Source organism: Nelumbo lutea, chromosome 2 (genome assembly GCF_056320005.1).
Source record: "Nelumbo lutea isolate HS-2025 chromosome 2, American lotus-T2T, whole genome shotgun sequence".
Taxonomy (NCBI): domain Eukaryota; kingdom Viridiplantae; phylum Streptophyta; class Magnoliopsida; order Proteales; family Nelumbonaceae; genus Nelumbo; species Nelumbo lutea.
Genome location: NC_142685.1, coordinates 921,961 through 942,989, shown reverse-complemented (window position 1 = coordinate 942,989; position 21,029 = coordinate 921,961). Strand labels below are relative to the sequence as shown.

General features: G+C 40.0%; 2 protein-coding genes across 3 annotated transcripts; both read right to left on the bottom strand.

Moving 5' to 3' along the window:
* Nucleotides 1-1,379: 1,379 nt before the first annotated feature.
* On the bottom strand, nucleotides 1,380-7,538 carry LOC148867994 (uncharacterized). 2 transcript variants are annotated; one of them, XM_088968453.1, is made up of 3 exons: nucleotides 7,237-7,538; nucleotides 5,859-5,987; nucleotides 1,380-4,117 (listed from the first exon to the last, which is right to left on the bottom strand). In XM_088968453.1, exons 2-3 carry the CDS (start codon nucleotides 5,971-5,973, stop codon nucleotides 1,773-1,775), a joined length of 2,460 nt encoding a protein of 819 aa, XP_088824579.1. In that variant the 5' UTR covers nucleotides 5,974-5,987; nucleotides 7,237-7,538; the 3' UTR covers nucleotides 1,380-1,772. The 2 variants fall into 2 exon arrangements, with proteins under 2 accessions (XP_088824579.1, XP_088824580.1); XM_088968454.1 differs by lacking the exon at nucleotides 7,237-7,538 and adding an exon at nucleotides 6,944-7,178.
* A 5,790-nt stretch (nucleotides 7,539-13,328) lies between these two features.
* Nucleotides 13,329-15,749, bottom strand: LOC148867993 (protein NETWORKED 4A-like). Its single transcript, XM_088967884.1, has one exon. It carries the CDS (start codon nucleotides 15,732-15,734, stop codon nucleotides 13,545-13,547), a length of 2,190 nt encoding a protein of 729 aa, XP_088824010.1. The 5' UTR covers nucleotides 15,735-15,749; the 3' UTR covers nucleotides 13,329-13,544.
* Nucleotides 15,750-21,029: the final 5,280 nt, after the last annotated feature.

Sequence of the window (21,029 nt, the reverse complement as noted above, 5' to 3'; positions counted from 1 at the left end):
AAAAAGACGTGCCAAATGGGGCCTTAATTTTCTTCTCCCATTTTTCATATTTCTTCCCATTGATAAACTGTGTGGCCCCTATCAAATTAAACAAGTTATTCTGTTCGCCAGCTTTTTCTCAACTTTCTATTTATATTTTATTTTCTATCAGCACACTCACCCTTAGTTTCGCAGACTGTTGTTTCCAAAATTCAAACCATAACCATGCATTTCTAAATGAGGGCCTAGTAAAGCTTTCATTATGTGCTAGACCATCTAGTATTTTGACACAAAATAGCATCTTAATTTCGCAGACCGTTGTTTCCAAAATTCAAACCATAACCATGCATTTCTAAATGAGGGCCTAGTAAAGCTTTCATTATGTGCTAGACCATCTAGTATTTTGACACAAAATAGCTTTAAAGGATAAACAGAATTGTAAAGTGGGCCAGGCCGCCTGTGGGTCAGAACGGCCAGCACAACTTGGATGCATGGCCCTGCTCAAACCCGTGCCATACTGGGCTGGGGCTGGGGTTTTGAGGTCCATGGGCAGGCATATGACACAAACAATTGGTCTGTGCCGGCATGGCCCATGGCCCAAGCATGGCACAGCCCGCATACTGGCCTGGACTGACCCACATATATATTAATACATTATTTATATGCCCGTGTGTTGGCATGGCACGACCCACTACAGTACATGCATCCCACAAAAGTCGGCATGACCCACATTACACCTCTAGGGTTGAGTATTTAAAGTTTAAACCAGGGCCTGAAAACATAAACACAACCTAAAGTTGAGTTATCTGTGGCAAAAAAAAAGAAAAAACTCATAAAAATAGGGTTAGGGTTGAGGCTTTGGCAATCCCATTCGATCCAAATCCGACGTATTGGCATATGCAAAAATTATATAAATATGTACGCATGTGGCATGTATGCAAAGACTTTTTTACTGTAACATAATTATAGCACTCCCAAAGAAACCATAGCTTTGTTCCTTTGTTTATGTTAATGTTAATGCTAGTTAATAATTGGCCCATGTGAGTCAGTTGGACCAATCTATGATACCGGAAAGATATCATGCCGGAGAGGCTTTGACCAATCACAACGCCCCGTGAATATGTTCTGTTATCTGATACCTCCCAAATTTGCTTGCTGGTCTGGATTGCTGATTCATGACTCATGCCTAATATTAACCAAATTGGGCTTCAGCAAGTGAAGCCCGGGTTTCCTAAGAGGTTTGACCTTACCTGTTCCTTCGCTGCAAGTGCAACCTCGGTACTTTGAAGGACTTTATTTTTCCAGAGCCAGAGGTACACAAAGTCGCAAACTATGTTCTACACATGTCATATCCACCACTGGACTATGAATACACAGTTAAAACAAACTAACAAGAATGCTGAGTGTTGAATATGTATGTACTTGGGAATTAAGATAGGTTTCGGAGAAATCAAGTAAAATGTTTTCCTACTTGTATAAGAAATGGATGGAAAAGAAAATCTAAGAGAACCAAGAAGAATAGTGTCTCCCTTACAGAAGCTCAGATAAAGTGATGTTAAAAGCAATGGAAAATGCACTTATTATGAAGGAAAGGATAACAGGTTGTGCTTGTTCCGGACTTTCTGGACAGAAGGGACAACTCTTCCACTCACAAGTTTTCAAGGCATGCCTCCATTTTTCATGGCTCTTTTCTCAAATCTTTCAATTGATGAAATCCCCTTTCACTGCTTTCAATATAATTTTGAATAATTGCACATGATTCCCCTCTATGCACTTAGGACATCAATCGTCTGTCAAACCCTGGATAGCAACTTTCTTTCTGGATCGCTACAAGCGTCTGACACAGCAGCAGTCCCATAAATCATTTCACTTGGTGAAGAATATCCCATAAGCCGGTGAAGTGGTGAAGCAGTTTGTACCACTTCTACTTCCATGGATAGCTTTTCCAATTTTTTTGCATTGGAGTACTGACCGGAGGACGTAGAGGCTTCTCCTGAATTCTTGAACATGTTCCAAGGCTCTTTCAAGGCTGAGTTATTTCTCTCTTCCACTATCTTAGGGCAACTACTCAAAGGATCCATTTTAACACCTGTATTACTTTGAAGTCTGGGCAATCGATGTGGCAAGAAAGCAGGTTCACCATCCGTTGAAAAACTTTTGCAAGAAGGGAGTCCATACTCTTCAGAATAGGACACTGGATCCCCTGGTGGATAGTCACGAGAATGAGATGAAGATGCCACTTTCATCCCAGCAGTGGCATCATTACTGTTACCAACTTCACTTGGTGAAAAAAACATCTGACTAGAAGTGTAAGGAATGATATGACCTCTCTTAAAAAGTGAGAATGATAGTATATTTGAACAAGCACCACACTGTAACCGAAGACATCTCTTTTGTGCAAGAGAATCTGCAGGTAGATGAACTAGTTCCCGGCAACTGTGGCAGATTATAAATGGGGCTCCACCTCCAATGGGCAGGCAATGGCGTTTGTTTGAATGATGTTTCTCCCTGAAATATGATTTTTGCACTTCATGGTCTAGCCTCTGCTCATGGGAGAGTGTTTTACAACCACATGGGTGGAAATTGGAGTCCTTGTGCTGCTGTGGGCTGGCAGAAGTGGAGGTATAAGGGTTGCAACATCTTAGACCAGGATGGCTTCCACATGGTCCTTTGTTATAACACAAGCTGGCTGAAGGGAACTGTGTCAGACATTGCCAGTCCTCTGAGCAGCAACGCAAACAGGAATAATCAACATGGTGTTGACAATGTGTAGCCTGTCCTGAAAAAGGCGTTTGCACATATTTACATTGTTGGTGCCCACTATTTACTGGCATGTATGCCCCACAAGGATACTGAGAATATTTTCCATCGTAGAATCGCAGTGTCTCTGAGTCAGGTTTTTTGTAATTATAATACAATGGTCTTTGCTTTTCCTGGCTGCATCTGGCAAGAACCTTACCCTTTAGCTTTCCTCTCTGGTTGTACAATCTATTAAACTGTTCTCTTAGTTCATCGATTTTTCTTAGGAGTTCCATTTGTTCAAAATACTCAAACTTGTCAGATGAATACAAGCTTGAACTGTGTTTATAGTTTTGATGCCCATAGTTTGAAGAGCTACCATTTTCATAACAAGTGGGCAAACCCCTTGTATAGAATGCCTTTCTAGAAAGGAAGCCATCTTTTTCTGATCTCCTCCAGTGTTGTACTGGATGGAAGCCTTTAACACCCTGGGACTTCAGATTTCCTTGGGCCTGAATGCCCTGTCTAATAGGCTCTTGTAATTCATCATTATCTTTATTAAGGCCCTCCATCGAAGCAGGGTCATGTTCACTAACACTTGATGACATTGAAAATAATTCCCTAGCTTGAGATTGTACTTTTGAACTATTTCTCATAGCCCTGTCTTTGGTACCCAAAAAATCTACAGATCTTCGAGGTCCAAATGAATAGCCTTCTGATAGGTGCAAAGGTTGGTCAGAGAGCATATCATCCCAGTTATCATAAGAAGATACGCTACGATCATAAGCATGAGAGCTTCTGGTTGGAGATTTTGAAATACCTTGAAGTGTGCCAATGAGCTCCTCAGAAGTCATACCATGGTCAATAGGCTCTATAGTTTCCACTGTATCTCTTGGGGTAATGTGGTTGAAGTCATGGGCTGAAATCTTCTGAGATTGCTCCACCTGTTCATTCGAAGGAAAGGAATTGGGCTTTGAGGGATTTCCCTCATCTGACGCCTTTTGAATTGCCAAGGTTGAGCTCCTCCCTTTAGAAGATAGTTGGCTGTCAGGACTTGGGCATCTTAAGTTAGAGCTGTTCTTATTGTTTCTTTTGACTTCAATATTTGCTCCAGCTTCTGGTGATGATTCTTTCTGCAATGAAAAATCCAGGTCACTTGATGTGGTAAGTTCATTTGGATATTTCCTATTTCCAGGTGACACCTCATTGCAATCCCCTGGTTCAATTTCTTCTTTCCTACTCTTCAACCTAGGAGGGGATTCTCCCATGCAAGGAGTTGTTTTTTTACTAGAGTTTGCCGATTCTTTATCTTCGAAGTTAGCCTCAGGGCCATTCTTCTGCATATGATTCTTTTCAAGCTCTTCTGGGGTTACATTTTTCCCATCTTTGTGAATTTTTGCTGCAAAAGATAAAACATGGTTAGGGGCCATTTCCTGGTGCAATGGTAAAGTGCCGGGCTGACAAGCATGAGAATGTAGGTTCTACTTTGAGATCTGCCACTTTTATGAAAGAATGCCAAAGGTTAGGCTGGTTAACTCCATATACAGCCTACCGTTCCTAAGACCCTGAATAGCCAGGACTAACATTGGGCAATGGCCCTTGAAAAGAAAACAAGAATGGACCAGGAAGTAAAGGTACATACTGTTGGATCCCATAATGATAATCCATCAGTGTCATAAGTTATAACAGTACTGGCATTAAGAATTTTTTGGCTTCTATTTAGGACTATCTCTTATCATAACAATGAGGTGTATCTGGTTGACACCTACTATGTGTAGTGTACAAAAGTATGAACTAAATTGGGTGAAAGTAACAAAGGGTCCATTTGGTTTGTAGTTGGAATCAGAATCGAAATCCATTGGAATTGAAATTGGAATGGTCTATTCCTCCTGCCTATTTGGTTCAGACGGGAATTGGAATTGGCTGGAATGGATTCTCATTCCCAAGGGAGGGAAATGCCATTTCACCAAGAATGGGAAAGGGATTCCGATTCCACCCAACCAAACGGTTGGAATCGAAATAGACCATTCTGATTCCGATTCCAGACCCCTATTCCCATAAACCAAACGGATCCTAAGTTCTACCTAGTATTCTGGTCATCACAGAAATGGCATGCCAAAACAGCTGGCCATGTGGAAGAAAGGCTATCTCTCAAAAGGAGGAAGACTAACCGTGTTAACTTCCTTTGGCAATTGCAAGGTAGTGATCTTGGTAGAAAAGGGAGAAATAACCACATTTTTGAAGGAAAAGGTAGATCTGTGGGTGATTTAATCTCTCATATAGTTTACTTGTGTAACTTGTGGGTGCTGAGTTCTACAGAATTCAAAGGGATTTCTTTGAATGATCTACAGATGAATGTGGTGGAGGTCTTGTTTCTTCCCCCATCCCTCGAAGAGGTTCCCAAGCTCCTTCTAGATAGGGAAGAGGAGGATTTTGTTTAAAATTTTAATGGTAGTGCTTTCAGAAATCCCAGTACAGCTGGAATTGGAGGTGTGTTAAGAAGAAGAGACGGAAGCATTTTGTGGGCTTTCAGTGAATCCATTGGGATTACTGACTCCAGAAAGGCTGAGGTTCTAGCTGCGCTTACTGGGCTTTGAACAGCAAAAGAACAGGGATTCTCTAATCTAGCTATCAAAGGAGATTCTGTCAACACGATAAACTGGCTAGGAGAGAAAGATAGTGGTCCTTGGAGGCTTGCTCACTTTCTGATGGAAGCAAGAGACATTTTTGAATTCCGCAATTGTGAATCTTATCTGGATTCATAGGGAGTTGAACCATTTATTTGATAGTTGGGCCAAATCTGGCGCTCTTAGGGAAGCTCTTTACAGTGACAGAAACCTGCCTTTGTAATTTCTGTTTTGGGTTTCCTTTTGTACATCATCTCATATACCTTCCTTTTCTTTCTTAATAAATTCAGTTACTCTTTCTCTCTCTCAAAAAAAAAAAAAAAAAAAGAAAGAAAAAAATGTCTACTGACATGTTTTTACAGATCAGAGAGTATAATCTAAACTATTTTCTTTAAAGTGCAAGAGACTCCCTAGGTAGAACCAAATGAATGGTGGGCCCACATCCTTCCCGACCCTAGGTAATATATGAAGTTAATACATGTACCTTATGGCTATGGCTAAAAGAGTATATACCTTGCAGAATAGTGTCACATCCACCACACTTATACAGAGGAGCTGACTCTTGAAGAACTACCAGGCATTTGGGACATTTAACTAATCGAACTCCAGTAGCTGTTCTTCTAGTCATATTCTTCTAAGAATCTGGTAGCAAACACCATAAAAATCAATCAGGAAACATGCAACACATATCCTCCTATCCATAACTTCAAAACCAAAAATTTGAACTTCCCATTCGATAGAGAAGAAATTAATGACAGAGAAAAGCAATGAAATAGGAGGGAAAAGTAGGAATGATCAACCAACATTAGGCATCATATTTATTAGATATATTAAGAAGTAGTTCATCCATAAATTATATTAGATATCCTCATGAGATATTCCTAGGAAATGGTTCACCTACTTAAAATGTTAAAATATGGGGATATGATAATAACATATCCCCATGGAAGCTCTATTGAGACCATACAAAGGAAGAAACCCCAACAATCTTATTTAGTAGTAGGTGGATTTGAAATCATCATTGCACCAAATAAACAAGGACAAGGACAAGAGTAACATTTATCCCTCCCTAGACCCCGCACTGGCGGGAGCCTCGTGCACTGGGCTGCTCTTAAGAGTTTAGGGGATTTGGGACCAGAAGAAAAATTTTGGAAAGTGAAAATGGAAAAGAAACCAAGTTTGACTACCTGATTCAGATGTACAGGAGGGAGAATGCAGAGATTTTGATAAAAAATGCATATAGTATAAAACCCTTAGAAAGCAAAGAAGAGGTGCATCGATTACACAAAAGCTAAATATCTAGTTGGGCAAAACAAAGTTTTATAGGAAAGGTTAGCTGAAAGTCTATATAAGAAATTCAAGAAATAGAACAAATAAGTATTCCAGCTTCACAGAACAGAGCAGGACTTGAAAGTGGAGAGAATTTTAAGAGTGAACAAATTACAATTGGACAAGGTAGCTCCAAATCTACTAACAAATTGTATAAATCTATGTAAGACCTGAATATGCATTACTACATTAACTTTCTAGGAAAAAAAGAGAAAAAAAAAATCGAAAAACTAGTATTATTGTCTGTAATTTAAAAAATATAAACTTACATTGTCAAAGAAGAAAATAGTAGAAACTCAACCAGATCACAGAAACTGAATCGTACAAGAGGCGTACTCCAAAGAAGCATACATGCTAATAGCCTAAACGATTTCTCCAATCGAATTAGAAAGAAATTAGCTTGTCACCGGCATACATAACTCAGATTGGAAGAATTCATAGCTCTTAAAAAAGTTGGCAGAGAAAGAGAAACAAAAGTAAATGTGACTAAAACGATCATGAGAAGCGAAATTGCTAGGTCTATGTACACTTATAAAGAAAACTCTTGCGCGAAACCACGAACCTTTCACGAAGGAGAGATGAAGACTAAAGGAAAGTAATTCGAAGATCTTTTCTTCTTTCCCAAGCTTATGAATCTTCTTTCTCCGTTTGTCTATCGTCTTTCTAAGTGCATATGCATCTCGGAGTCTCTCTTTCGTATTTCGAACGCTTGTCAATGGTGGAATGAAAGCTTTTGTCTATCCCTCTCTCTCTCTCTCTCTCTGCGACTCTGTCTTTCTCTCTCTTCCTGTAGCTGGCCAGCTGCTGTGGACTGAAACACGGGAAAGGGAAAGGAAGAGAAGGGGAGGAGCCGAGGAGGGGAGCGTTGAAATTGGTGCCATAAGTATTTATATAAGTTTGGTGACGTGTCAACCAATCCTACGTGTCGACGAAGACTAACAAGACCACTTGTTTGCTTGTTGCCATGTAAAGAGAGAAGTCAAGTCAAAGGAAAATCGGATTTGTTTTTATTTTATTAACAAAAAAAGACAGAAAAACGAAGAGAGAGATTGAAAGAAAAAAATAGATGGTAAAATTATTTAACTTCCCCTCTGATTTCTTACGGTTAACGATACGCCCCATTAACGTTATTCTAATATTACTTGTTTTTTGACAAACTAATTAGCTGCCTTACCCTAATAAAGTACCTGGTGCTACCAACAGGTTCGATAATGATATGGAAAATACATGATATTCCAAAAATTTGTGACTAATCAATAATTATTATAAATATATTAATCAATTCCATAAATTTTATCAAAATTTACGGATGGGTTTTGATTGATTAATTCTCTTTAAATAAAGCATGTCATTCCTACATTTTAACTGATGTTTGGTATTAATGTTATCTTCTTAGAAAATGGCATCACATAGGCACTTTCAAATAATGTCTTCTTGTTTGGTATCATTTTTTTAGAAAAAAATAAACATTGCTCCATATTATACCTTGGAAATTGAGAAAGTGTCATTTGGAATTACGTTAAATTCAATGTTTTTTGAGAAAATGATAGTTGCTACCTGCAGTGCAATGATGTGACATCATCTTGGATGTTGAATAATATAGATCAATGTTGAAAATGTTGTTGATAGCATTGGTATCAAACAAAACCAATGCTGTTTAAAAAAAAAAAAAAAACATCTATATGACTGTACTAGTTCCAAATAAAAACTAAACACCATTTTCTGAAAAATCAGTGATTATAATTTCACGTATCCAACACCATTTTTACAAAATGGTATGATATTCTAAGCACTAATTCGAACCACCTACCTAGACTATTCAACTAAATGATTGTCGCTCATTTAGTATATTAGTTGATTTGCTATTGGCTCTAGCATAAACACGGATTTAATTTCCTCAACCACCAAATTTGGGAGGGGGTATTAGTGGTGTGTATCACCAAATCCCGAAAAATGGGGAAAAAAAAAACACTATTCAATCGTTAGCTCTTCCATCCAATTTATTTTTGAATCAAATACCATGGCAATTGCCATCCAATTATATACATCTTCCGTATTAAAAATCAATTAAACGGTGAACCTTGGATTGAGTGACCTCCTTTCGTCATTTTATACTCCGTGCAAATGGACAAAGAGATGAACCCCCCAAAATCCAAATCTGAGATAGAGTTATAGTATCTGATGAGGACAGATTTGGCCCTCCAGTAAAATTGTGACACGTGGCACCTCGTGACAATTAGGAAAACACCCAGCCAACAAACTTACGAAGTTGGTGACCCACTCGGGCACCAGTCTGGCCGGCCTAGCGCGACCTGCGCGCGGCCTGACGCGTGCCTGTGCGACCTGCGCGGCCTGTGTGAACTGCGCACGGCCTACGTGATCTGGTCTAGACACTGACCCGCCGACTGACACAGGCGCCAGCTTGACGACCTGATCTAGACACTGACCCGCCGACTGACACAGGCGCCAGCTTGACGACCTGATCTAGACATTGACCCGCCGACTGACACAGGCGCCGAACTGACGACCTGGCCTAAACACGGACCCGCCGACTGACGCAGGCACCCCTCTGAGAACCCGGCCCAGGCACCGACCTGGCCGCCTGACACAAGCGCTAGCCTGACGACTTTGAGGAGTTCACCACCGTACCCCGGTTTTGACCGGATACGACGAGTCTTACCGTTTGGAGGCTTTTCACCCACCTAACCCACGAAGACTCCGGTATATAAAGACCTCACCCCCCAAGGGGGAAGGGGAGGGAAAAGAAAGGGAAGTAACCCTGCTCTCTAGCTCTCTCGTATTATCTTCAAAGCTCTCTACAATAAGAGTGCTAACTTAAGCATCGGAGAGCCCCCACCGGGAAAGTACCCACAGGACCTCCGATTCAGTTCTCGCAGATCCTTCAGCTCCCGTCGCCTACGAAGAGGAGGAAAAGATGCAGTTCTCGGAAGTCCCTCAGCTCCCCCCACCTACAAGGAGGAGGAAGAGATGGAGTTCTCGGAGGTCCCTCAACTCCCGCCACCTACAAGGAGGAGGAAAAGATGGAGTTCTCAGAGGTCCCTTAGCTCCCGCCACCTACAAAGAGGAGGAAAAGATGGAGCGCAGGTCTCTCAGCTCCCGCCACCTACAAAGAGGAGGAAAAGGTGAAGTTCTCGCAGGTCCCTCATCTTCCACAGCCTACAAAGGAAAGAAGACCACCTCATGCTGAGGGCAATCGGATTACGCCGCACCAGGGAGCTCCAACATTCTCTAAGGCATCGACCACCTAGTAGGGAGTTCGCCCCCAGGCAGTTCGCCACCAAGGCAGTTCGCCCCCAGGCAGTTCACCACCAGGGAGTTAGCCTCCAAGGTAGTTCGCCACCAAGGCAGTTCGCCCCTAGGCAGTTCGCCACCAAGGCAGTTCGCCTCCAGGCAGTTCGCCACCAAGGCAGTTCGCCCCAAGGCAGTTCGCCCCCAGGCAGCTCGCCCCCAGACAGTTCGCCACCAAGGCAGTTCGCCCCCAAGTAGTTCATCACCAAGGAGTTCGCCACCAGGCAGTTCGCCACCAAGGCAGTTCGCCCCCAGGCAGCTCGCCCCCAGACAGTTCGCCACGAAGGTAGTTTGCCCCCAGGCAATTCGTCACCAGGGAGTTCGTCACCAGGCAGTTCGCCACCAAGGCAGTTCACCACCAAGGCAGTTCGCCACCAAGCAGTTAGTTACCAAGCAGTTCTCCCTCAGGGAGTTCGCAACAAAGTAGCTCGTCACTAAGGCACGCCACCACCGGGTCGAATAACGAGGTACTTTGCCAAAAAATTTTTACATCACAAAACATTGGTACGTGGCCGAAAACAGTCACATCAGTATCATAGTATAATAAATTTCATCATCTCAAGAATCTTGAGGCTATGTTTGATTTAAAAGAAAAGATAAGGAAAGGAAGCTAAAAGTAGAAAAACTTATATAAGGTTTAATAAAGTTGTTTTACCTTTGTGATAAGAAAAGATAAGAAAAGATAAGCAAACACAACCTTAATGATGAAAACCTCAAAGGAAATTGTAGAGTAATAGACTAGTAGTATGTTAGATTAAAAAGAAAAAAACTGTTCAGTCTTGGAGATTTCCAAAACTTAGGCTAAATTTAAAAGAAACAGGGAAAAGTGAAGATTTTTTTAATAAAAATATGCGAGAGGAACTCAGACTTAGAGGGCGTTGGTATAAGTCGTCAACGTTTTTTTCAATTATTATAAACCAAGAAAAATAAACACTATACGAATACATTAAATGCAGGAGAGTTGAGTTCAGCCACTTCTGAGGGAGATCCCCACTAACGACAACAGTCGTCAACGCATATTGGAAATTGGAAATCAAAATAACAGACAATGAATATTTTGGTTAAAATAAAAAATTAGGAATATTTTAGGGAAGGGAGGAATCAACGAAAACGTGAAGTGGGTCGAGATGTCTGGGGTTAGCAACGGTCATAGCACAGCACTCCTTTGCCACCCACCTCCCAATGACACACTGACACGCGTTCAGTTAATCCCAATTCCTTCCTTTTAGGATTAAATATCTTATCTATCATTCTATCTGTTGCTCTCAATTTTCATACGTGACGACTACGTCATTGAAGCTGAAAAAGTCAACCACCAAGTCGAGTTACGCGTGGACGACATATGATAATGCATACTACTTTGTCCACATCTGATTCTTCGTATTCATTCCTAACTCTTTTAGAAATTTGTTATTTTTTTAAAATGTAAAATAATTAAATACAGGACTTAAGATGAGAATCTTCCATTGAAATTGTTTAGAAGCTTCGTCTGGTCAAATAATAAAAAGCATATAGTCATACCCAAACCCCTGCCCCTGCCAACCAGAAACTTTTAAGGTGGGAGTTATGTATCGTGAACAATGTTTTCAAACAGTAGTTGATCCGGACGGTCGGACCGTTCAGACTAAAAATCGTTCAGTCAATGTGTTTCATTTTACTCCAGGAGAACGGTTTGCGGTTTATTAAATAAGAGCCGGATTCGAATGAAAAAAGAAATCTCTCAGATCTGATCTCTTGGAGAGAGAGAGAGAGAGAGAGAGAGAGAGAGAGAGGTCAATTAAGGGAGATCTCAAATCTGAGATCTAGAAGACTAAGATGTGGAAGAGAAGGCTAAGAGATCAATGAGGGAGATTTGAGAGATCTGGAAGAGAAGGCTAAGATTTTAGATGACAAATATGAGAAAGAGATAAATCTTAGATCTAACATCACTATTGTTGTAGTTCGTTGTCGCCATCATCGTCAATGCTGCAGCCGACCTCCTCCTTCTCCTTCTTCTTCTTCTTCTTCTTCTTCTTCTTCTTCTAAACTCTCTCACCAATCGACAGTCTCTCATTCTCAAACAATGAAACCCTTTTTCTCTTCTATTTATATTGTATCTTACCCTAATATTCCAATCTAATGGGTAAGATGACATATCACCATTTATAATATTCAAACCGTTTGAACCATTTGACCCAAATGGTTGAACCGTTGACCAAAAAGCCGGTAGACAAAATGGTCCTGTTTTTGGGTCGGTTTTTAAAACCTTGGTCATGAATGAATTCGACTTCAATCAAGGCAAACTCTATTTGGGCAGCCTTTATTGCCTTGCGTTGAGAATATCTTCATACTTATATGCTTTATTTCATGGGGAGATATTCTCAATGCAAGATTGGGAAAAGCTATTAGAATGGTGTGGGCATGGATTTGCCCTGGTTGAAGCCGGTCTAAGACCGGATTAGATCTTAAATCTTGCTATAATTATTTAGTAGGAGACCTTATTAATAAGCTGGTTCACAGCTTGTAAGTTGTAATAACGAAGGATTTACACTTAAGGTCCGGTCCGTTCGGTTCATAGTTGGAATCGGGACCAAAATCGAAATGGTCCATTCTCATAGTTTGTTTGGTTCATATAGGAATGGGAATGATAATTAAAATCAATAGGAATGAGATTTTATTTCCAAAAGAAGGGCAAGAAATGACCATTCCCTCAAACGGGGGAATGCCATTGTAGCAGGAATGGAAATGGGATTCCAATTCTGCCCAACCAAGTGGTTGGAATCGGAATAGCCCATTCTGATTCTAATTCCTGACCCCTATTCCTATGAACCAAATGGGCCTTAGTCCATTTGCACTCCGAGCCCGAATCTCCTATCCATGAGAACCCTGCCCACATTTATCTTAGCCACACATGAAAAATATCTCATCCTCTGCATAGTATTATCCAGGGGGAGATGTTCCCACTTCACGGGGGGTGATGTATTGTGGGTAGGCGTGGGAAGAAGATCCGGAGTCTTTCACTCCTATGCATTTACACTAATGAAATGAAATTCACTCTTAAAAAAAAAGTTGTCCGAATTGGTTCAAACACCAATTTCATGTTTCTGCAGACGGACTCTCAAACATGCATTCCTAATGTATATCTATTTCAACCATAAACAACCTAAAATAACAATTGTATATCAAATAACTGATTTCTATCGATAATCTCGGAATGTTACAGGTAGAAATAGCAATGATACCAAACATAACCTATATCAATCAATCTGGTAAAATGGGAACGAGTAAATTAAACATGGTTATATATTAGTGGAAGCACGAGGAAACGTGGAAATGTGCCTTCTGCTTCTAGTTGGAAGGTAGAAATTAAGGAAGGAAGCTTGAATATTGGAAATTCAAATTTCAAATATCAAATTTGGATTTTACATAGTTGGTTTTTAAAATTTAATAATAAAATAGAGGTATAAGATAAAACATAAGAGTATAAGTGTGTGTGAGTGAGTGTAAAATGTATGTGTAATAAAACATAAAACAAATAAAAACTATAAAAGAAAAGAGTGAGATAACAAGAGCAAGAGAAGCTCATAGAAGATTATAGACCAAAGACGGCAATGATGCAGTGAGATAAGCCTGACGAAGCTTCTGATTCTCATCCCGGTAATGATCCAGTGAGAAACAAAGCTGCCTTATGGCCTCCCGTTTTTCTTCACTCCTATCCACGATCGTCGTTCTCTGCTTCTCCACCTCTTCCTCTAGTTGTTTCGCCCTTGATTGAAGCTCTTCCACCAGTATGTGAGTCCCTTCACATCCCTTCTTCACCTCCATCTGCTCGTTCCTTAATTGTTCCAAATCGTCGCCCATCTTATGAATCTGTTCATCTCTACCCGTCAATTCTCCCAGCAGTGTTTGTACCTTGTCATTCATCCCGTCTCTCTCTGATATCAGCACATCATATTCCTGTTTAAGTGTCTCAAAGCTTTTATTCAATGTTTCTACCTCTTCAACTCTCCTCCAAATCTCCGCCTTTAACTCCTCAATCTCACCTTGCATTCCCACTTTCTCAATCCCATGAACACTTTGCATTTCCGTTTTCTCCGACTCAACCCGCCTGATTTCTTCCTCCAGACTGTGGCCCATCGATTCCCATTCTTTCACTTTTGCTTCTAGAACTGCGACTTCACGTGACAATCTCGAAATTTCAGCCTTGAGACGTGATTTCTCCTGAGAAAAGTTCTCCTTAGTTTTTGATATTGCTGCTTGCAATTCCTTGATCTTATTATCTCGGTCGGAGATATCCGTTTTGTATCTAACGATCTGTTCCTGCAGCTCCAATATCCATCTTTTCTCCGATCCGATTTCAGCCTCCTCTCCGGATACACCTGCTGACTCCAACTGATCAATTTGCAAGCCACCAACAGATTCCGATGATTCATTTTTCTTCATTTCATCCTTCAACTTAGCAATCTCTTCTTCTGACCAACCGAGTTTTTCTTTTGTGATTCCGAGTGTTTCCTCCAATGTTTCAATGTTGCAATCTCGGTCTAAAACGGACGATTCCAACCTATTAATCCTATCCATCATCTCTGATACCTGAGCTTTGTGGTTAGCTTCCAAGGATCCGCTTTTCTCAAGTTCAAGCGTCAAACTAACAATTTCTTGTTCCTTACCCTGAAGGTTTTGCTTTGTGATGTTTAGCTCACCCATCAACGCCTCAATCCTGCCACCTGCGACCAAAATGGTCGCTTCCAGTTCACGAATCCGCTTTCGCAGCTCCCAAACCTGGCTTTCCTCCGATTTGTTTTCAGTCTCCGTCTCTGGCATTTGAATATCCGTATCCGTTAATTGAAGCTTAACCTGTAAATCATGGGTTCGTTGTGATAAATCCGTCTCCTCGAGTTGAAGCTTCAACTTGTCAATCTCTTCCGTTGAAAGGCGAAGGTTTTCATTTGCAACACGCAGCTCTTGTTCATATTGTGTAAATCTACCCTGCAACTCTTCAAACCTTAATGAGCCTTGGGTATTGATCTCGTCTGCCAACCGAAGCTTCTCGTTTGCGTGGCCGAGCTCAATTTCCAATTCAATTATCCTGCGGCGCAGTTGTTCCCTATCACCATGCAACTGAGTTTGAGACGAGTACTTGTTGATAGACGAGGATGCACCATCTGAATCAGAGGCAGAACCGGGTGAAGAAGTAGAAGAGTCATCACCATCCTTTCTAATGGATGAAGCATCGGAGCCACCGCCAGCAGGGCCAAGAAAGAAATCAAAACCAGCAGCACGAGGAGGACCAGATGACTTACGACGGAGGGGCTTTCGATCAGGAGGATTAGAGGAAGACTTAGGAGATGTTGGTTCAGAGGGAAGATCATTAATGCCTGCAGATCCCTGGGGCTGGGGTGGTTGTTGCTCAGCCAAGTGATCATAGCGCTCAGCCAGACTTTTAAACATGCGATGGAAATCCTCAACATGAGCAATGAGAATAGGCCTCTTCTGATAATACATCTCGGCCTTCTTGGCAAAGGAATCTCCTTCATCATCGATGAGTTTCAACATCTGTTTGACGCAGCGGTCCATGTCTGAGTTCAAGGACCTTTTGGTGACAATTTTCTTCTGCGAAGCGATTGCGTTTGCGTTTGCGTTTGTGGCCGCCATTCCTAATTCCTTTTCCTTTCCTACAAAATTCAAAGGAATTGTGAATGTGGTGTGTAGATAGGTTTTGATTTGTAATTTAAAAACACAAATGGATGCGCAAATCGGAAAATTTATTTGCATCCTAACAATTTGGTGAGGTAGAACTACCAACACCGATGCTTTGAGGTTAAACAAAGGATATTTCCAACAGACAAAACCGCCAAAAAAAACTGTCCAACGGTTACCCATTTCCCCTAATTTTAGCCTTTTAGGATTCCCATTTCCAGCAGATACCCGCCCAAGGCCCAACCCAACCTCCTGATTTGATGTCATAGTAGTCATTTATGACCCATTTCCATTCACATTACCATAATGTTGTTAACATCAGACCGCCAATACCAAAATTAATTAAAGGAGGTCGGGTTGTAGTTACACTCTTACAGACTTACGGTTTAGTTTAATTGGGGACAATAACAACAAAAACTATCAACCATTCAATTGTAAAACTGTTGTCGAATCTAGTAGTTAACCCAGATTAACCATTTAATAATTCAATTCGACATTTCTTATGAAGATCACCATTTGAATACCAAAGACTATCTTTATTTAAGCCTATGAATGATGGATATTTTGGCTTAGCTTAAATTTCTGTATAAAGAAAGAGGTAGGCTTTTGGCTTTTGGCTTTGGCCTAAAAAATACAAAAAAAAAAAAAAGAAAGAAAGAAAAAAAAGGGCTTTTTGCTTTGTTTCATAAGGAGTAAGAAACCTTAAAAAACCATTTCCGTTGCTGGGACTCGAACCAGGGTCTCTCGGGTGAGAGCCGAGTATCCTCTTACAGGGTGAGCTGATAAATTATAGAACGTTACGGTTAAATTGAGACATGAAAATACAGCGGTGAAAGTACTTCCCTAATTTTCATATTAATACCTTATATTTGGGCCTGTCAAGTGTTTAAAGTGTGTTGAATTTAATATCTAACGTTAACATGTAAAATGATGCAAATGATCTTTGAGTATCATCTAATTTTTTTAACGTTGACAAAAATGAAGCCCATAACACAATGCAACCTAACTTTATACCCTCTTGCACCCAACACCACCACTTCCACCACTTCCACCAGCCTACGTTTTGTCTCAAAGCTATCAACTAGGCGTTCTGAATCCCTCCGTATCCATTAACGCAAACTCATGGAGCGTTGGATACTTTCCTGGCTTCTTTCTCTGATCTCTGTTTCCCTACTAATGTCCCAAAATTGTCCCATAAACTCTCTCAGATGCTGTAACGCTTGCTCTTCCGTCCAAGATCCATGTCAAGTGATGCCATAGCTCCATCAACACCTTCAAGTCCAACATGGCCCATGGAATCATATTGTTCTCCACTTTGTACTAGAAGTTAGTCCAAACTTCTCTCTATCATCATCATCGGTATTCTCAACTAAGATTCCTATGCGCACCAGATATCGCATTAAGCGATGCAAGCAATCTGGGTTGGCATCAATAGAGAGACATGCGGCAGAGAGCTGCGATAGTGTGATGGGATGACCATGACTATGTATGATGTCTGAGATTCCCAGTTCAACTGCAGACCTCAGAGCGATGGAATCAAAATAGGAGTTGATGTAATCCCAGATCAGAGCCTGCATTTCCCTCTCGTCGCATTGCCCCATGTCTTCCGGCATGGATTTCACCATACATATACTTGGGTTTTAAATTATATGAGCTTCTCATCTTATTTCTTGACCATTTTTGCATTGCTTGCACCTGGGCCAGAGGTTCTGGATATCAGAATCATTGAGAAAAGGCAACAGAGACCCCGTCAGGTTATTAAAGGAAAGCCTGAGAGACTGCAAATTCGTAAGCGGTGATTCGCTCGTTGGCGTCGCAGTTAATCCATCCATTTGCATGGTCGTTACCTGACCAATCTGATGGGGTTGAAGGAAGAGAAGCAGTGAGCTTGTTCTTGATGGCGACATCATCGGCAACGGCGTGAGAGATAAAATTGAAGACCCACAAGAGAAGAATCGACTGACCAGAAATGTGTATTTTTCCGTTCACCCATTGCGCCAAGATGAGAGAGTGGGAGAGAGGGAGAGAAGAAGGTGAAAAAGGAAGAGAGGCAGGTGAAGATGGGAGTTCATTTACAGGGTTGAGGAAGAAGATGATGAACGATGTTTTATCACACACGATGTCACGTACACGTATAAGACAGTAAAGCCAAAGTACATGATAGTAATATAGAAAAAAAAAAAAAGGGCTAATAGTATATTTTTATTTGATATTTAAAAAATTAAGAATTATAGTATATATATATATATATATATTCGAGTTCGGTTTTTAAATTTTATGAGCCGAGTTCTATTAGGCTTGAGCTTGGCTCGATTTATAAACAAGCTTGTAAATTGGGCTTGAGCTTGGCTTGAAGCTTGGTTGGAACCGAGCCGAGTTGAGCTTTTCACGAACTAAGCTTGAATAACTCAGCTCGTGGCCACCCCTACTCCCCAGTTTGGTCTCGTGGTTTATTTATATTGCCCTCTCCCTCTACACATATGTAGCATTTGCTTTCCATGATTTGGTCTCCTACTTCATGCATCTTGTTCTAGTTACCCTCATCCTCATATTATATTGTTTCAAGGTTTATTGCATAAAATAAAAGAATTAAATACAAAGCAAGTTTAAGGGTCTATTTGGTTTGCAACCGCAATCAGAATTAAAATCCTCCAAAATCGGAATTAGAATGGTCTATTCCCATAATCTGTTTGGTTCAGACAGGAATGAAAATGTAAATTAAAATCAACAAGAATTGAATTTCATTCCCAAGGGAAAGGCTGGAAATGGCCATTCCTTTAAATAGGAGAATGCCATTCCAGCAAAAATAAAAATATGATTTCGATTCCATCCAATCAAACAGTTGGAATTGAATTCCATTCCAAACCTCTATTCTTGCGAATCAAATGAGGACTAAGTTTTTCTTGACTAATGAAACAGAATTTGGTAATAATACTAGAGGTTTGAACTTTGCACCTGAAAAGGGTTTTCCTTCTCAATATTCAGGACAGTTTGGGAACTTTACGCATACGAATATGACCTACTATGTTTTATTGTTAAATCTTCGATTATTATTATTAGATACCCTTTGGATCAGCCACCTTTCCCAACCCCTTAATCCATTAATCTTGAATCCTGTTCATTTGTATAGAGCCATCCAGAGCTCCTTGAAGACATTACCCCAAGGCAAGGAACACGCATTTATTTTTTTTTTCTACTAATTAGCCGGCTTCAAATTTGAATAGGGTAGGGAAAGTAGGGCTTCGATGGGCTCAGTTGAGACCTCAAACCCAAAATGGGATCAATATGCCCCATTTTACAGGCCTAATCCTGCAACTTGGGAAGGACCAGAGGACTAAGGTGAGATATTTCGAAGTTTAAGCGAGACCCGGGCCCCTCTCAAGTGGAAGTTCTTCAAAATTCAACGGAACCAAACACAACACAGCCTATATCCCTCATCTCTCTAGTCTCTCATTCCCCTACGAATTGCAGCATACTCAACAATATCTGAATTCCAGAGCTGGATGCGACTTGGACTCTTGATCCATGGTTTTAAAAAACAAACTGGTGACTGAATCGGTCAGTGGTCTGATTACCGGTTCAAACGGTCTGATCGTTCAACCCAAATGGCTAGCTTATTCTGATAAAAAAAAAAAAAAAAGAAAATGATCAAAACCATTCGAACAATTCAAACGATTAATTAGCTGAATCAGCGATTTACTGACCAAAATCAACGATTTTGGGAAAAAACAAAACCAGTTAAGAGACCGATTCCTGGTTTTTCCAGTCCGATGGCCCGGCCTGATCCGGTTTTGAAAACCATGATTCATTCAATTAAATGAACAAAACTGTTTACAATAGCAGTTCTCAGAAGCGGGTTCAGCCATGGAGGCACAGCAGCCAACCAAGCACCTTTCCCATCTTTGACTCTTGATCCTACTTCTGGTGGTGCTGAGCCTATTCACCTATGATGATGATGATCATGATGGTGCCCCCTCGTGACACACCATAAGCACCCACCAAAAATAACATCATGCATTCCACAGCAAATGAATCAAGCCATCTCCGGTTCTTCACTGATGTCGCGCCACGCACGTTAAAAAGAAAACTGAGAAATTATTTATATGGAATGTTGGAGTTATCCAAACCAAGGTTTAGAACAAATTAGGATGAGAGGGAGCTGGTTCCATATATAAAACCTCAATTTAGCTGACTCCACACAATTAATTCTTGGTTTTCCATATATAAATTGCAATTTATATATCATAAGTTATACCAATTTAATAAATAAAAAAATATACAACTTTTCTCAATTAAGGAAAAATATTAGAATTCAAAGAAAAATAGCATCCAACTGTTCTTCTTTTCTAAAAGGGAAATTGTCTAAAACTCACCATGAGTTTTCAGTATTTCTCTTAAACTCACTACAACTTTTCAAAATGTCTAAAACTCACAATGTAAGTAAGTTTTTATTTTCCAAAACTCACCTTCCATTAGTGCATCATTAATTCTTATTAATAGAAGTGTCCACATCAGCATAAATAACAATTTTCATGACCAAATTACCCTTGAATGGCAAGTTAGAGGTAAAGGGTCTTTTTCAGTTTTCAAATTTCTTGTTATTTTTTTTGCATTTTTAGTGTTTTGTTATAATTTTCAATGTTTTTTTGTAGTTTTCATTTTTTTACATTTTTTTTATTTTCTACAATCTATAGATTTTCCTGTATTTTTTTTGTTATTTATTTGCGATTTCTGTGTTTTCTATAATTTTTGGTGCTTTTTTCTACAATTTTTATTTTCTGATTTTGTGCTTTAATTTCTATAGTTTCTATAATTTGAAAAATAATTTTTTATTTTGTTTTCAATTTCTATAATTTCTTATATTTTTTGTAATTTCTGTTTTTTATGTATTTTATATTTGAAAATATTTTTTGAACTTTTTCCTTTTTATGTCTAAATATTAATATATATATGTACGTATTTTATATATTTCTGTGAAGGCTAAAATGGTAATATATTAAGACTAAAATGGTGAGTTTTCGACAATTTCCCTTCCTAAAATTAAATTTTAGTCCCCAAATCCCAATAAAAAATTGTGTAACCGTAGAACATTAAATTGGCATCCAAGTAATCTTATTGTTCAACTTTCCTGGAAATTTGGAGTTTCCAATTTAATCTTGGCAAACCAACTGAGGGTTGGCTCATTGGTGTGTTAACTGGTTTGTTTCAACATTGATTTGGAATCAAATTCCACAACCAGAACTTAAGAGAAGAACGGGGGGTTAAGGGGAAGTTATTAATGGTGCATGGAAACTAGGTGTGGATTCGAGCCGAGCCGAGCCGAATACTTGGCTATTCGAGCTTGGCTCGTTGAAATAGTGTTAGACTCGA

Excerpts from the sequence above, each read along its gene's own strand:
- LOC148867994 (XM_088968453.1), bottom strand. The coding sequence starts at position 5,973 with ATGACTAGAAGAACAGCTACTGGAGTTCGATTAGTTAAATGTCCCAAA. Across the intron at positions 4,118-5,858 it reads ATGTGACACTATTCTGCAAG|CAAAAATTCACAAAGATGGG; the intron begins GTATATACTCTT and ends TATCTTTTGCAG.
- LOC148867993 (XM_088967884.1), bottom strand. The coding sequence starts at position 15,734 with ATGCAAATAAATTTTCCGATTTGCGCATCCATTTGTGTTTTTAAATTA.